General features: G+C 40.2%; 1 protein-coding gene across 1 annotated transcript; it reads left to right on the top strand.

The window, feature by feature from the left end:
- The first annotated feature begins 2,542 nt into the window (after positions 1-2,542).
- On the top strand, positions 2,543-16,889 carry pitpnc1b (phosphatidylinositol transfer protein cytoplasmic 1b). The gene is made up of 10 exons (XM_032519129.1): positions 2,543-3,140; positions 6,022-6,170; positions 8,261-8,349; positions 8,593-8,600; positions 8,751-8,822; positions 11,503-11,595; positions 13,287-13,442; positions 14,383-14,446; positions 14,614-14,691; positions 16,242-16,889. Exons 1-10 carry the CDS (start codon positions 3,093-3,095, stop codon positions 16,397-16,399), a joined length of 915 nt encoding a protein of 304 aa, XP_032375020.1. The 5' UTR covers positions 2,543-3,092; the 3' UTR covers positions 16,400-16,889.
- The last annotated feature ends 595 nt before the right edge of the window (positions 16,890-17,484 follow it).

The raw sequence follows: 17,484 nt of genomic DNA, 5'->3' as shown, positions 1-17,484 counted from the left end.
ACCTAAATACTTCAGGTTTTCTGATGATTAGACCAAAACAGAGATCAGAGGAGTCCAGTGGGCTTGTCGTTATAGTGGAGGGAGGGAGGAGGGAGGGAGGCTGAGTATCTGGACGCACTAACAGAGAGATGCTGCTACTTACCACACTTCTATACAGTACAACATAAGGCTCATAGACTAGTAAAACCTTATCCGCACAGACTGCTGAATTCATCATCTCAAATCTTACTCAAAGGCTTACCTTTCACCCTGCCTTAAGATGAAAAAGCTGTTACGTATCTACTCTGTACCATCCACCAAACCACCGCTAATCCAGCCCGGGGGGGGGGGGGGGGGGTACATTATTCACACGCTTGGAGGGGACACAAGAGAACCTTAGACCTTGGCTTGTGACAACACCTTGAGATTGGAAAGCCACACAGAAACAGAGGTCAAAGAACGTCTCACCAGTTTTTTTAAGTGCATCCATTCATTTTTCATTTGATGATGTGAGGGGATGTGATAAGTGTAAGCACTGTGATGAAGTCCCCTCCTATTCCATCACCGCCTGCTCCTTCGTCCTGCACAACACAAAGTAAGGACGGGAAGCTCTGACCAGAATTATAGTTTCAAAATGTTTCACTCAGGTGGAAGTACAGCTGAATTTTAGTAATTGAAAAGATAAAGATGAGTATGTTTCTAACGCGCAAGAATATTTTTATTTTCCTGAATTCCAGCATATGTCAGCTTGAAGTTTATTGAAAATGAAACATTTCTGTCAAACAGTGACCTGCTCTTTAACAAAAGGCTGTGACCGAAAGTGTGGAGTTTCTTTAGTTGCAAAGAATGAAAGTCATAAGTGTACATTTTGAGGTGGGAAGAGCACATTGTTATCTGAATGCAATCAGCCAGATCGCATGAGAAGGAACTGTGATCTGATCTTAGGGTGTAAATGCAGCTTGACCCCATTCTTAAGAAAAAAACTTGACCCACCAAATTGAACAGTCACCTAACTCTGTCACTTCAAGCTAACTCAAGCTGCCCACCAAAAGCTACAAGTAGCAGTATCTTGCAAGTCTGTCAGCCTTGTCTAATTAATTAGCATTTTGAGCAGCATTTAAGATGCTGAGAATGATTATTAATACCTGGTCGCATTGATCAGATGTGATTATCCAGATAATGTACAGATGGCATGTCGATACCATGTGTTAATGAGGCCTTTATTGCATCTCTTTCCCCATCTCTTCTTTCATTTCCTGTCATCTCTCTACTTGCATATCTCTACTTAAAGTGTGAAAATACTTTAAAGAATTACAGACATTTCAAAATAGTATTTCTCTGAATTCTTTAGTAACTAGATCCACCTCTTTATTTTGATCTTTTAAAGAAAGCACAGGATCAATCAGCAGTAAAGGTCTATTTCATCCATTAATCAATCAAGAAACCTGTATTTTGATAGGCTTCATCATTTGAGGGATCAATGATCCTAGAGCACTGCCATTCCTCACAATGGTTACATTAACCAACCCTCAAACCACAATTAAACAATCAAAGCAATCCATGACTCAAAACACACATTTAGATCACGACCAATCATCTTTAAACAGCAGTGCTGTCAAAGCTCGGTGTACGTCGAGTCCAGGGGAAATGGAGGCAGAGAGGAGCAAAGCACATCTCAGCTCTCTGAAGTGGCTTCCCTTCTCTCAACACCTATCTGATAAGATATGAGCAAACCCCACCAGGAATTTGTTTTCACCACTGTCACTGCGGAGCGGATGATAGCGCAGACACGTAGAGTGGAGAGACACTTTGGCCCCCATCTCAAGGCAGAACTAATTAAAGCAAGTGAATTTCACCGTATCCACACACACATTTTGACCACCTGGAAGTCCGAATCCAGGGCCGGTTTGGCCCCAGTCAAACTGACCCGGAGAAGCCAAACATCTGCTTCTCTTATTTGATGAGGAGGCAACGATATGTGCTTGGCAGCCACCTCTCGCTCATACAAAAGGAGCGTGGAGCCGTGACTCAAGGACACACACAGGCACAAAATTATGACTGCTTTGACTCCTCTACTCATTGACTAAACACAAATTCAATTAAACCTGGCTGAAGGTTGTAAGATAATATGACGTGAGTGAGCCTGGCACTGTGCTTAATGGAAGTTCTCGTGGCTCTGGTAATATTTAATCCATTGGCCCACCCTGTCAACCCCTTATGAGTCAACCATTCATATACCCCGAATCCTGTCATAACCTGAGTGTTGGGGGTCCTGTCTGAGGACTGCACTTCAAATTCAAAGACTAATGTCAACAAACTGTGCTACTTAATGTTCCCAGATATAAACAGTGGTGCGACGGAGCGAAAAGAACAGATAAAGATCAGAGAGAGGGAAGGAGAAGGGGGAGGGGAGGGGGGCTGACACAGGTGAGGAGGCAGTTAAGTACAGTGGGCGGGGAGTGGATACTATAGGAGGGAGAGAAAAAAAGAGATAAGGAGCAAACAAGCGAAGGAATTTGTGAGGAACTGAAAGCAACACAGGGCAGTTTAGGGGAAAGGGAGGAGCACCGAGCAGACACCAAGGTTACACATGAGAAGCCTAAGGAGGATTTACACAAAGCACAGAGAGGCAGAGAAGCGAAAGAATAGGTAGAGTTTGTTGGCTTTCAATCTTACCTCACAGCTAATTACCATTTCCTCACTGTGGTGAAAGAAAGCAAACAAAAACTAAGTGAGAAAAACAGCAAACCGAAAAGGGCAGCTGAAGGCAGGAGAAGAGAAAGCAGAAGTAACAAGAAAAGGAGGGAGAGACAGCTGTTAGATGGTCCGGGTTTAGGAGATTAATTGAAGAAGAGAAACAAAAAAGCAGAGAAGAGGCTGTAAGGAGTGAGCGAGAGAGGGAATTAGTAAGAAAACAGCAGATACTCATTGACAGAGAGGACTAGACCTAACTCAATGGATTACTGACATCAGCAAAACAAAGGAAGAGGAGCGTCACACAAGAGGTCACTGTGGTCCAGCAGCAGTGCAGCTTGCCTGAGCCTGTCTACTATGCAATCAAGACAGCTGAGATAGAGACCCAGAGTTCACAGTTTCCTCTCAATAACAGCACCATGTTGATGAAAGAGTACCGCATATGTATGCCCCTGACGGTGGAAGAGGTAAGTGGGTTTCTTTCCCATGCTCACACACTCTCACACACAAACATCCTTCAACTTTAAATTGAAACACAAGACAGGGTTTTAATTCTCACGTCAAAGTGTTCTTTCAACTAGTAATCAGTTATTGTGCTGATAAGAAAAGTATCATCAGAGAACACAGACCACCCGCGGCTGTACATTGGAAGCTTTGGCACACTGGGGTAACCGATGCATGTTCAGTTTCGAAGGGCTCGGCCAATCTGATGGAGACAAAAAGCCAAACAGCGGCAGCATCATACCGCTGCTGCTAAATTATCACCCCATCTGTCTTCTTCTCTACTTCCCTCGCTTGTTTCAGTAAATCTAACAGTGGACAAACTAGTTGGACTGGTTGCGGCTAGAGCTAAAGTCAAACAAAGGCCTGCACGCTTGTAAACAACATTGTTCCCGCTAGGGAGAAAAGGTGGGCAGACGAGGGAGTTATGCACCAAAGTGTCCTTCAAAAGGAACGTCCTTATCACCTCCCCGGCCCCCTGTTCAATTCTACCTGTTACCACAACAATGACAGTGACAAATAGCAGTCCAAAATAGGATTTACAGTATCAGTTCAGGGCACACAGAAACTTGAGCTGGCAGCAAATCCTCTTTCGTCTGAATGCAATGTAAGTTTAAGTGCAGCTTATTTAAGCCTCAGTCCGAGCCATTTACAATGTCCCAACGCTTCTTTTTTTTTTTTTTTTTTTAAAGAGAATGGTGTTGATTTCCAGGTGTGAATTATCCAGTTAGTACTTCAGTAAAACACTACATCTGTCATTCAATGTTTGTTAAAGAAAGTTGTTCTGCTGTTGGAAAAGCTGACGGCAATGACGTGTGCAAAACCATTGCTCACTGAACTAAGGAGAAGAAGACAAAATATTCACGTTACGAAGGACTCTTTGTACTGGATGCACTTTACTAGCCCATTTTTGCGCTGGCATATTTCATTAGTTAAGCTTGTTATTGTTATTAATTATGTTTGATTTGTTTTCTGTTTTTCTCTGATATGCTATGTAGCCTACTGTTCATAACATGTATTTTGTAAAAAAGGAAACAAAAAGGATAAGCTGACAGGGGGCAGCTGCAGTTCAGGAGGCAGAGTGGGTTAGTACTGTGGTGTTGGAGGTTCCATCACCAGCTCCTTATGTGAACATGCTGAATGTGTCCTTGAGCCTCCCTGTGGGGTGTCACTTTGCACAAAGCAACTGCCAAAAGAGTGCTATCATCCTGCAACATAATGTAATGGAGGTTTGTCATATTTGTTATTATTACATTGAATAAAAGTATATTTAATATGACACTGATCAACCGCAAAAGACTCAAGGCAGATTTACGACTGTGCCATACTCTTTCCATAGTCTTGCTTTGGAGCTGAGTACACAATCAATTTAAAATGTTTAGGGAATGTTCTAAATTTGTTTAGCAAAAAACATCTCATTGTTGTTGTCATTGGACAGATTAAGGGTCACATAGGTTCAAGTCTTTGCTCTTGCCATTAGCTTTACTTTAAGTTTGAATTCTTTGATTTTCATTTGCCGTCACACTGACACTATCTGCAGTGCGATCGGTCTCCACCCCATGATGAGCTATATTTAAAAAAGGTTTGTTTTTAAAGACAGTAGAGAACTGTCAATAAAGTCATTCAAAGTGCATAATAATATTGATTTAAAGGACTGATAAGTCTTTTCAACTTCCTGCTAAGATTGAAAAAGATTCACAACCTGTGTGGGAGGAGCTCACTGCTCTGTAATCTGTAGTCTTAAAATGGTGTAAAAGAACCCATTGTTGTGATTAATTAAGTCCCATATATAATCAATACATAAATATTGAATGTTGACATTTCACAGTAATTTGAGCAAGAAGGATGGTGCCACATTGATGTCAACAAAGCACATTGCAGGATAGCAAACTGAGATCCGCCCTCCTCTTTTCCTCTTCCTCCACATCGTTCTCCGTTTCTACTCCTAATTAAAATAATGCTTTAGTGGCACACAAATATAGGGCAAGACAATAAATTACATTACAATGGCCACAGCAGGAAAGTTTGGTTGATTGTGGTCTCATTTTTATTGCCTTTTCATAATAACTTTAAAAACAAAGTTCACCAAAGTGGTGTGCAATTTAAGTAAACACAATGCAGTACACAAAAACAGTGTTAAAGAGAAGACAGAGAATGATAGTGGCATCAGGGCAGAAACTTAAGAATTATTGTGTAAATTGTTCAAAAGGAAACTGATTCTGTCAGACTGAGCTCATCGAGGAGGCCGCTTGGAATGCCCAAAGGCCTCGTCCTCTTCAGACTAGCTCACAAAACATACTCCCGCCTGATGAGCACCAAGCACATACTGGGGCTGCAGCAGAGAACAAAGTCCCACCCCCTTAATTTAGACTCAAATGCATTCACCGTCACTGGCCAGATAAAATTTTGATGTCAGCTATGGTCACTTCATGGAAATCTTTATACGCAGCAAGTGATTAATTAAAGTTGCTATTTTTACCTTTCAGTTTGTTTTGATTATAGTAGCCGCTTTGGACAAAAGCGGTAGTGTTTTTACTACACCTGCTGTCGTAAAGATCTTCTCTTTATGGTGCTGTATCACCGAGTTAACGGGAGGTCATATAGTTGCAATGAACATTTTGATCAGACACATTCATTTACAATAAGAGAATAAATTACAAATGCATTGTTGCATTTCAAGTGTTGCATATAAATGTGTCCCACCTATCAGTACCTTTGTATAAGACATTGGCTCATGAGAGGCTACTTTGGTAAAGCAGACATGAAAGGACAGGCTCCCTGATGTCTTCCACCCCCTTATAAAGCGTAGTATTATTTTAAGATTTTTTTCTCTCTCTCTCTCTCTAGTATAGGATTGGGCAGCTGTACATGATCAGTAAGCACAGCTGTGTGCAGAGTGGCGGGGGAGAAGGGGTGGAGGTGATAAAGAATGAGCCAGATACTCACCCCCAGCACGGCCCGGGACAGCTGACAGAGAAGCGAATCTACCTCAACAGGTAGAGTGCATCTCGACTGCGCTGCTGCACTAATGATGCATTGAAAACTAATCATTCTTGTGATTTGCAAACTGAGTCTTATGCTCCAATTGTTGGCTCTGTTATTATGATAACAGATCATGTTCGATCTTTGATTTCTCACTTTGCTGTATAGCTTCATACACTCTATGGATCAATGTTGCAGGTATCACTACTGACAAGCTATAAAACATAGTTTCAACACAGAAGCACCCACACGGCAGTGTAATCTGCACAAATCCAAAGTCCTTATACAAGCTGTCTGAAACCTGTTGAGGCCGATACTTTACGGTGACAGTAGACATGTTATTGTACCATGAGCTCATCATACAGTGAAGTGTTCTGATTGTGTAAATTCAGACTCTTAGTTGAGAAAAAGACATCACTCTGATGTTCATAAAAGTATATTTCTACTGGTAGTTTGAGGCATCAGAGGATCTGTAACAATGTGTGCTCACAAAAAGCACAAGTTTGGAGATATATTGTTACTGATTTTAACAACTTGTTAAGCAATAATAAACAGTTTATAAACATGTTTTAGCACAATATATTGTAGTTGTAAACAGAATATATTTTAAGTGCTTTTTGAGTTAAGATTGATACTGTACCCCTCTTACGTCTGTATGTTATTAGGTAGCTCATTGAGTTGCTGGCCTGACTCTTTCCAAAGCTTACAAAATCTGCCTACCAACACATCCAAAGTTCACTAGTGAACTCGTTATACCTTGCTTGTTGAATCTGTAGCCTATAAAATTTGAAAAAAAAAAAACATTTGCGGTTTTATTGGGGTTTATTTGCTGGATTTTTTGTTGGCTGGGAGGAGTTGCCAGGCAAACAGTAGACACTCCGGGATGTTATTAAATTTACCCTAGATAATATGACATTCCATAAAACGGCAATGTTTTGTTTTTACACATCAGTTGGTGTAAATTAAATAATGAAGATGGATTTACTGAACTTTAGAGGTGATTTTAGGTTAATTTTGGTACCTTTGGACAGAGCCCGGCTAGCTGTTTCTTACGGTTTCCAGTGTTTAAGTTAAGCTAACCGGCTGTAGCTTCATATTTACCGTACAGACATTAAAGTTGTATCAATCTGGATGAAAATGTCAAATTATTGCTTTAATGTATATTTGCCAACAAATGTGACTTTTCTCATGATCTAATAATCAGGTGTGTGTATGCGTTATAACTACTTTGATGTTCTGAGGCTCAGAAGCTCAACAGTTTTAACGCTGCCTGTGAATGTAAAACACTTACAAATGTTCCTATATCGAATTGCAACTATATTAAGAATTGGTTACAAACCATTAATTAGGTTTTTATATACTGTTTATAAATCCTACTTAGGGGTGTGTAACCAACGTGATTTTTTAAATTTACTTCAAGCTACAGCCATCAACATAAACAAGGAACTATGTGAGAAATGTCAGGACTGAAATGTTTGCAAATGCATTTATCATTCAACCACATTGACTTTGAAGCTATACATGACTGTGTCTGTTATTGTGTTTTGTGTCCTTTGTGTTCATGCTGACAGCCCATTAATCAATGAAGTGTGATTATAGTGAAAACTCAAAAACAACCCAGAATTCTCTTTTAACTCTAAATTCCCTCCTTAACCCTAAGCTAACCTCACTCATTACCCTAATGTAACCTCAACTCTTATTCTAATCACCACTATAAACCCAAGGACTAATCCTAAAATAAACTCTTACAGAAGTAAAAAATGTTCTCACTGTGGAGGATTTTCCTAATCTTCTGTGCTTGTGGGACATTTGGTCCTCATTAGTAAAGATATGGTGGAAAACACACGTGCCAACATACACTTAAGTAAAGCAAGGATAAATGTATTTTACCTCAATCATATTTTGACATAGCAGCTACAGTAACAATTCATCACTACAGGTGTAATTGGTGGTCATAAAAATGAGTGCGGTGGTGAGAGTAGCCTACAGGTAATCTGTCTATAAATGGCACAAAAAACATTTAGAATTTCTCTGTCTCCCTCCATAATCTCTCTTAGCTACCATTCCCCTCTGTGATTCTTTTTTCTTCCTGCTTTGCTTTCAGTAAACTGCCGTCATGGGCAAAAGCATTTGTCCCGCGATTCTTCTACGTGACAGAAAAGGCCTGGAACTTCTACCCCTATACCATCACAGGTGTGTGTTTGAGTGCCTTTGTTTGTGTTAAACCTCAGGTTACTTTCCCCTCAATGCATTATAAAAAACTTATTTTACTTTTAACAGATGGTTTTTCCAAGTTTAATCAAAAATTAATCACTATGTATGCATGTATTCCCCCGTGTTAACGTGTATGTGTGTGAGAGCAATTGCATGCTCATGCATGTATGAGTAACTAATGTTGTTTCTCCCTTTCCATATTAAACGTCCCTGGTGCTGCAGAGTACTCAGTAAGTATTCTCACACATCATTTACTGTACATGAATGCAACAGAGCTCATCTCTTTCTAGTATCAGCGGATCTAATCTGCAGCCTGCTTCCACTCTGTATCTCTGCCCTCAACTACTTTCTCCTCCATTTTTACCACTGTCACCCCGTAGATATCATACCTTCCCAAGTTCAACATCCGCATTGAGACGAGATTCGAGAACAACAACGGCAATAACAACAATGTGAGTATGAGAGGGCACAAGGGGTGAGAACGATGGAGTGATTAGGGAAGAGCGGGAGGAGAAAGAGAGAAATGGCAGTTTTCTCTGCAGCCCACGGAAAATATTTATCACATTGATGTGTTCATTACAAGGAGAACAAGCAAAAACACAAAATGCCGTATTGGCAGCTCTATTAACCAGACATGCAGCGGCGGTGAGCACAGTTGCCATGCTGCATTTTGTCCACACGCATAAACACACACAGAAAGTCACAATTACAACTCTGTCTGGCCCTTGTGTCTGCACTCATAAATTATAAGAGAGGAGCTGACGGTAGCTAGTCAAGTTACAAGAACCAACATGTCAAAATATGGAGATCTACAGTTCTGTCTGTGAGAAAAATGGGGCAAATCTTGTTTCATGTCAGATAGTTACAGGTTACATAAGTTTATTCCAAACAAACACAAATTCAGAGTGCTGTACATGATCTACACAATCATATCATATCATTATATCATCATGTAAGTTTACTTGAGTACAATTGTGCGGTACTTTTACTTTTTTAATATTTTCTGCTGATGCAACTAATACATTTCGGAGAGTATGACAGCTGTGGTTGCTAGTTACTTTACAAATAAGTTATTACAAGCAAAACATATGAAGAGCTTATAAAATATTGTGCTTTGTTATTAATTAAACTACGCAACAGTTTTTTCAATTACATCTGAAACAATTAGTCTATTTTTATCATACTTTAAGTCCTTTTTTTGCAAAAAAATACAATTTTATGGTATGACATATCACGGTTAACCCAAATTAGTTGACTTTACAAGAAATGTCTATTGAAAACAGTTGCGTTAAACCACTTTAGTTTTTACACAAGGTGAAACTTAACATGTTTCACCTTGATTGTTAATTTGACTCAGTAGACAAATCAAGTTTACATTTGTTGCCATTACTAAAAATTAGTACACATACATTATTTTTTTCCTGGAGTCATGTTGTGTTCATGTCTAAAATAAGTATGTTAAGTTAAACATGCAAAGGAACATAACAAATAAAAAGAATTAGGCTACTTATTACTACTAAAGAAATAATTTGTTCAAATAAATATTATTTCTTTGGCTTTATAATACTTTGACTTTGAGATTAATCTATTAAATATGTCTGTTTCATTAAAAAAAAAGGAAAACAATCAATAAAACAAAAAAAAAAGTCCAATCTTTTGAGCTGTGCGGGTAGTTTAACTCAGAAAATAGAGTTACTTATTTCCAAGCCACTTATATGACACTGAACATACTCGCAGTCCCCAGATGCCATTAGTCCCCACCCGGGTCTTGGTCAAAGTACAACAATAAATGGAGATAAACATGAACACTAAATCAACCATACAAAACTAAAACCCAGGTAACATAAATGCACAGCCAAAACATTAACAGAACATTGTTAAAACACACTTTAACTAGAACAGAAACCGTTTGGAACATATATTTTTATTCCCATGAGCCTTTGCACCACTTCGCCCAGAACAGTTCAAATGACCCAGCCCCTTCCATTCAGAAACTTAATATCCTTAGTTATCTAAGCTTAACATGATCTGTGCACTGCATACTTAAGCTGATTATTACAAATAATAATGTTATATAGTAATGGATATGGTTTTTAACAAAACATGAAAAAATAAGTAGTGACCCCTAAAAATATTTACAAATAATTACAACTAAATCTGGGTCTTTCTGAGAAATTAATATGCTGAACAATCAGTAATCAAACTAAAAATCAGTTGCAGCCCCATATAGATGAGTTCAAAAGTTAGCTTCATCCAAGCGAAACAGTAAAATGCTTTTTAAAGTCTGAGTAATCACAATCAAATGAAATAATATATAATAGCATAACAGGCACAGGGGCTAATTCTCTGCATATTGAGCTTTTATTTTGATACCTTAACTTAATTTTTCTGATTTTAGTTAAATTGACATAGTGCATTACATTTACATGAGTAACATTTTCGATGCAAGACTTTTACTTGTAGGCCTAATGGAGTATTTTCTACAGTGTTGTATTAGTACTTTTACATAAGCAAATTCTATCACCACTATGGAGGCTTTGTATGTCTCTGTATGATTATCTATACCACACAGGAAACAGGAACAGGAAACGGTAGAGTGTCATGCACTGAGCACACTGTAGAAAGCAACACAATACGTCCAACTAATGCAACTTATTAAATAACTGGAAGCCGACAACAGCGCCACAAGAGCGTAGCGGGCTAACAGTAGATTTGTTAGTTTTCAACTGTGAAATGAACAACTTCAGCGGGACATTAGTACACATTTTAAAGAAGGTCAGATAAAAGTGCAGTCCCTCCCTCTCTCCCTAGCTTCCCTCATTCCCTCGCAAAGAAAAGTGTATTCTGCTCTCATAACTCTTCTTTTTTCCCCTTTTTTAAAATATTTCTCATATGTCCTTGTTTTTTTGTTTTTTTTTAATCTTATCTCCCCCTCCTCTGCTCTCTGTCTGTTCTCTCCTCTATTTGCTCCAAGGGCCTGAGGGTGAGATATAGTGAGGGGTGTTATGGTGTGTGACCTCCCCCTCCACTTAGTGAGTGACTGTATGCGTGTGAGAGTATGGGTGAGTGAGTGTAATCATGTGTGTATGCTCACATAATACTGTACAACCTTCCCCATTTGTCTGGATGTAGGTGTTTGAGGACACCCCGACCCCAGCAGAGAATGTGATTTTTCTGGATATCCTGAGTGACCCTATCCCTGAAAAGCACTACGAAGAGTCAGAGGTATGCTGTGTGCCGATGTGACGGCCACATTCTGCTTTGTTGAATGTTGAAAGTTGAAGAAGCTGATGGGATTATATTCCACTGGAATTGTACCTCGTACGACAGCACCGGAAAAGCTGGTTTCACAACGCTGCACATCAACCGCCCCTGAAAACCGCACTGACAACCGTTTCCCAAAAAAGACAGTGGGCCCCATCTTGCACCCGGCACAGCGCTGCGCAAAGCTTGACAAGTGTCTTTGCTAGTTTAAGTCCAGCGCCCACGTTGTTTAAATAGCAAAAGGTACCTGCAACCATCTTTGCGCCCATGGGCGTGATGGTCTAACAGGGAGGCGTATTCAGGTGAATTCTTGGTGTATTTCTATCTTGAGGCCACGTGATGTGCTTGCGCCATTAATCAACAAAAACCTGGTAGTACAGCATTTCATTGGTATTTTAACAGCGCATTAGTGAAATGCACCTAGGCTTTTGCACAGCACGCACACTATGCTTGTTACACACACTATGCTTGTTACACAACACACACACACACACACACACACACACACACACACACACACACACACACACACACACACACACACACACACAACAAAATATACGAAACCCCCACACATAATCACACAATTTAAATTGTGGCGCCTAGTAATTTTAAAGGGCGGTTAACGCGGTACCCACCAGCAGTTAACAGAGATTCAGGACGCTAAAGAAAAATCTGTGCATGTACACGTGGGCAGCAACCGGTTCATACCAATCCAAACCTATTCCGATCATTGGAATTATTGGAGGCTTCGAGTTTCCACGTGGCGGTGTGAAAGTCTGTAATTGCAAAAACAAATTACTATGTGTAAAGATAAAAACTATGTTGACACTATTGTAGTTTTGCAAATGAAAAGCTGTAAAGTCAAATTAAAGGAATAGTTCAGCGTTTTTGAAAATACGCTTTGTTACATGAGGAGATCGATACCACTTTAATGTGTTTTCATTGAGCAAAAGCCTGGAGGCAAATAGCATAGCTTAGCATAAAGATTGTAGGTGGGGGATGGAGCTAGCCTGGTTCTGTTTAAAGTTTTTAAAAATTCATTTAACAGCACCTCTCTAGTTAACTTGCTATATCCTGTTTAATTTAAAACAGAAATGTAAAAACGACTAATTGTGTTTTTACGGGGAGTTACATGCTCTATTTCTATAACTTTTACATTTTTATTTTTGTACTGATGAAACAAACAAGGGTTAAGCATTAAGTCAGTAACACACCCAGACATCTCTTTTAAATCTTCATTCGCTCCTGAACTTCTAAACTCCCTTCAATTCTTTGGAGACAAAGATCAATTCAGAGGCCTGGGTACACAGAAGCATGTAGACAAGCACACGTCAACACAGATGAATAATACACGAGCATGCACACACACCCCAATCTCATAGAGTAAGTGGCACGGTAAAAACGTAAAATCACTTTCATAATGTGTGTTATCACATTTTCCTCCTATGGGCTTTGTTGAGCAACAATTCTCCTCACCATTCACACACTAATCTACACACACACACAAACACACACACACACACACACACACACACACAACACACACACACACACCAAGCCCCCGTACACCCCGAAGACACACCTCATGGGACTAAATTCGCAGACCTCAGCAAGTAAACATATAGACCCGCACTTTTCAATCTGTGCAGGACCCGGGTCGCTGGCAGTCAAGTAAAACTGGCAGAGGGCCTCTGGAGAAAGGCTGGAGAGATGACTACAAGCCTATTATGTGCTCCTATAAGCGGGTGCAGTGCAGCTTCGAGGTGTACGGCTTACAGACAAAGACTGAGGAATTCATACACAAAGTGAGACAGAGTGTTTTTTTCACGCCTTTTCCCTGTGCTGATGTAAGGAGGACATCAAGATACGATCTGCAGTTAATGTTACGAGTGTAATACTAGGCGGGGAAATTTTAATTTTTAGTTAATTGGATTTATTAAAGTGTTGTGCTTTATTCAAGCATTGATTTCTGCATGTTGGAGTCTTTAACTATGTACACCTGCAGTAAAATAATGATCCTTGAAAACCCTGATTGGTTATTTATTATTTGAATGTGCCATGTGTTGCATTTTGACACAAATAAATCATTACGCCATTAATTTTGAGACATTAGTATAATAACCAAAACCCTCGCCAAGAAGGCTCTTAGGCTTAGATTAATTGGGAAAATTGCTATATTGTTTTTGTACAACAAAAACCGTACGAGAGCCTCTGTTCTTCTGGTGCAAACAATGCAAAGGTTTTTAGTTTCTTACAGAGGAAGTTGGTGTGACAAGTTACAGAGCTGATAAAAAAGTCTAAACTATTTATCCTCAACAATGAAGCAAAGTAAATAAGCATGATAAAGAAACCAAAACTACTCAAAACAAAACTAAAACACACCCTCTTTTCAACATTGTAAGTGCAACTAAAGGATGTTTACACAACTGTTCTTTTAGTTTTTACAAAAGGAGAGTGCAAACAATACTGCACAATTAGGTGCAGTTTTATCGAAATCGCAAGATGGACTTGTGTAATATCCAAATCGTAGGGGGGGGTGCAATATTTGTCAAAGGCAAACACATCTAACCTCACTTGTCCCGGCCTACAATTCGTATCGTACAGACTAAAGAAAAAGTTTGGTACAGATCCTCGCAAAAACCACACTATATAACACATACACACTTCTAAATCCAGAACACACAGTAGCGTTTCTATTTATATTTTGTTTTTCCTGCCATATTTTTGTCTCTGGTATTACTTCAGAACATTCGGGACATTCTTCTGGTTGGCCACAGACAAGCAGTAGCATGGATAGACGAATGGCACGGTTGGTCACAATGCAAAATTCTACCTATCACAGTTAAATAAAACATTCAGAACAATGCAGTTGTACACACTGTGAAATTTGGTACATATTTCATAAGCTGTTCTGATATTGTGTGTGTGTGTGTGTGTGTGTGTGTGTGTATGTATGTGACTTTGCTTTCCCCACAGGGCTGAGTTTGGAGGAGGTGAGAGAGTACGAGCAAGCAATGCAAGAGAAGACCAACAGCAAAGTCAAATCCAACACAGGTGAGGTTGCAGCTCTTGACCTGCACAGTATTGAAATACTACCGAGGACGGGAGGGGAGACAGAAGGGGGGAGTGAGGGAGAGGAGGGAGGATACAGCTGGATGTGAGACCAGTGAAGATAAGGGGAGGGGGGAGGGAGAGAGAGAGAGAAAGAAAGAAAGAGAAAGAAAGAAAAAGAGAAAGAGAAAGAGAAGACAGATGAGCAGTAACTGAAAAGAGCTGCAAGTTTGAAATGTATATTTGTGGTCCGTGGAAATAATTCTTGCATTTAATTTCAGGATAAGATAATTAATTTCAGCAGCGGATTCAGCAGGAGATGTAGAGGAAGGCAAAAAAACAGATTTTTACATCATTTGGAATTTACAATAAACCTGAACAGGTGTATTGCATTGGATTTTTTGCCCGTGGTGTTATCCATTGCTGTCAACAGACTGCAAAATAGTATGAATTAATAACTCTTGTAATGCAAACAGGCGTGAACAGAAGCTGGTTGCGCCACTAGTGCCTTAGCTGTGCCCTACAAGTACCCAGATGGCTGGTGCACATCTGTGGGAGAAAAAAGGCGATGGAAGAGCAGTCAGGAGGCATTTCACAACACAAGGAGCAGTGAGGAAGGAGAAGCAGAGGGTATATGACCAGAAATGGAGGACAGAAAGATGGATGAAAAGGGGGGGAGAAGAGTGTTGGCTGGCTCATGAAGTGATAATGCCACTGCGTCGGTCTGATAAACAGTGTAATGCAGCCACCTGCTGAACTCTCCCCATCACCAGCCCTCTCAACATAAATAACCAGCCAATGCAGCACTTAGCTACAAATGTCAGCCCTGGTGGGGGTCTGTGTGTGTGTGTGTGTGTGTGTGTGTGTGTGTGTGTGTGTGTGTGTGTGTGTGTGTGTGTGTGTGTGTGTGTGTGTGTGTGGTCACCCTGCCCCCTGCTGGTTGGTCTGGTGAACCTCAGCTGGATGTAAGAGATTCAAAGGTTGACTTCCCAGTATGGCCTGTAGTTTCTTGCTGGTATCCCTCTGTATGCGATGATGAGACATCAAGCTGCAACAAATCTGCAGTCATTGCTCAACCTGCAGCAGCTCACAGCACCGCCATGACCCCCTACAGGCCAAACACTGCCACTGCATTTATCTCTGCACAGACTGAATGATATAGTTTTCATTTCATTCATTTGGTGTAATAAAAGTAAATGGATGTTATTTACTCTAGAGAGTCCAATAAAAGGTTGGGTGTGTGGATTGAATACCAATAAGGGATTTAACTAATGGGAATCTAAGTGTACGACACAGATCTTAGGTAAACTTAAATAAATTGAAAACGCAAACACAGTTTACCCTCGGTTTCCTTTTTTCGCAGTGCCTCTTCTGCTTTTATTTTTGTCTCTATAATGTTGTTTCTTCCATGGCTTAGTCTCTATCCATCTGTTATTCTCACAACTTCAATTTGCTTTATTTGTATAATTTGAAAAACAAATAGAGATGAAGAATCGTGGATAAAAGAAAAAGGGAACAATTACAAAAACTCTCTCACTCTCTCTTTCTCTCAGGCTCACCGGCTGCCTCTCGTCCTGTGTTCTCTCGCTCCATCTCAGTGACAGACGAGCGTTCACTGAAGAAGATGGGAGTGACGACTGCGGCCATGTCTGACCCTTCACTCTCCTCTGTGCCACAAAGTCCCATGCGCCTCAACTCCACACCTGAATGATGCCTCATACATAGACACAAAAATTGAACTGTACAGCAGGTACACACAGAAACCAATGTCAACATTTACCATCATGTGATGTTTCTCAAACACAAACCCACATGCAAACAGTGACTTAACGGACATTTTGTACAGTTGTGTTGGCTCAATTTCCAGTTGCTGATGCACAAGCTTAAACCAGTCTGAGATTATGAAAACTGCCTGTACAGACATTTGTCATTATGACATGTTCTGGAAAATTAAAAAGTAGCCTACGTCAGCAACCTGTGCCCATGACATCAGACGCTAAATCTAACTCAACTCATATGACACTGTGATAAACATAATATTATGTTTGTTTAACAAATGTCAGCAGGGACGGGAGGAGAGAAGATGCACACTATGCATGTTAAGGTTGTTCCTTATGGGTTTGTGTGTCTTTTCATCATGGCAGTGTTGAAGAAAACTCAAAACGGCGCCAATATGGCAACATGTTGGATTTTAAGCCGACAAAAAAGGTGAGCCGTAAAACCTAGACGTAGTCCTGCTGATTGTGGTGCCCTTTCACTCTCTGCTTTATCTTCTTATTGAGTGTTTATTGGCAATTGGAAAACCAGCTTAAAGATGTATTGCTGCCACCAAGTGCACTGGAGTCACAAAACTCAGATTCAAAGGCTCCCAAAATGTCCATTAAGACACAGTAGAGATATTATCCATCCTTATGCACATGCAAGTGTAGTTGCTCTCTTCACTGCATGTTACAAACGTTACAACACAACCCACTATACTATGCTTTATGTGTGACAATTTCCATTGCTGCAGTCAAGAATCCTTCCAGTGTCGACAACCCGTAAACGCACTTTGAGTTTCTCAGCCACAGTGGAGGTCAGCTACCACCAGCAGGGATCTCCTATTGTTTCCCAGCCCCGGCCCAGCAGCCCACACACAGATGCATAAGTAGTTTAATAGAGTGGATCTAATGAGAGAGAAGAGGAGAGTGGGAGAGGCTGTCAATGCTATGGATCTGCTACCCTCTCCACCTCTGCCAATAGGTCAGACCAGGTGTATTGACAGAGGGCAATGAGGCGTTATATTGGTTCCTTGAT

This window comes from Etheostoma spectabile, chromosome 6, assembly GCF_008692095.1.
Source record: "Etheostoma spectabile isolate EspeVRDwgs_2016 chromosome 6, UIUC_Espe_1.0, whole genome shotgun sequence".
Taxonomy (NCBI): domain Eukaryota; kingdom Metazoa; phylum Chordata; class Actinopteri; order Perciformes; family Percidae; genus Etheostoma; species Etheostoma spectabile.
The sequence above is the reverse complement of the archived record's forward strand: the minus strand, read 5'-3'. Positions and strand labels throughout refer to the sequence as shown.

What these genes read in the sequence shown, in the direction of transcription:
- pitpnc1b (XM_032519129.1), top strand. Translation starts at nt 3,093, where the DNA reads ATGTTGATGAAAGAGTACCGCATATGTATGCCCCTGACGGTGGAAGAG. An exon ending in AAGCGAATCTACCTCAACAG is followed by an intron (nt 6,171 to 8,260) that starts GTAGAGTGCATC and finishes CTTTGCTTTCAG; the next exon opens with TAAACTGCCGTCATGGGCAA. An exon ending in ATGGATAGACGAATGGCACG is followed by an intron (nt 14,447 to 14,613) that starts GTTGGTCACAAT and finishes CTTTCCCCACAG; the next exon opens with GGCTGAGTTTGGAGGAGGTG.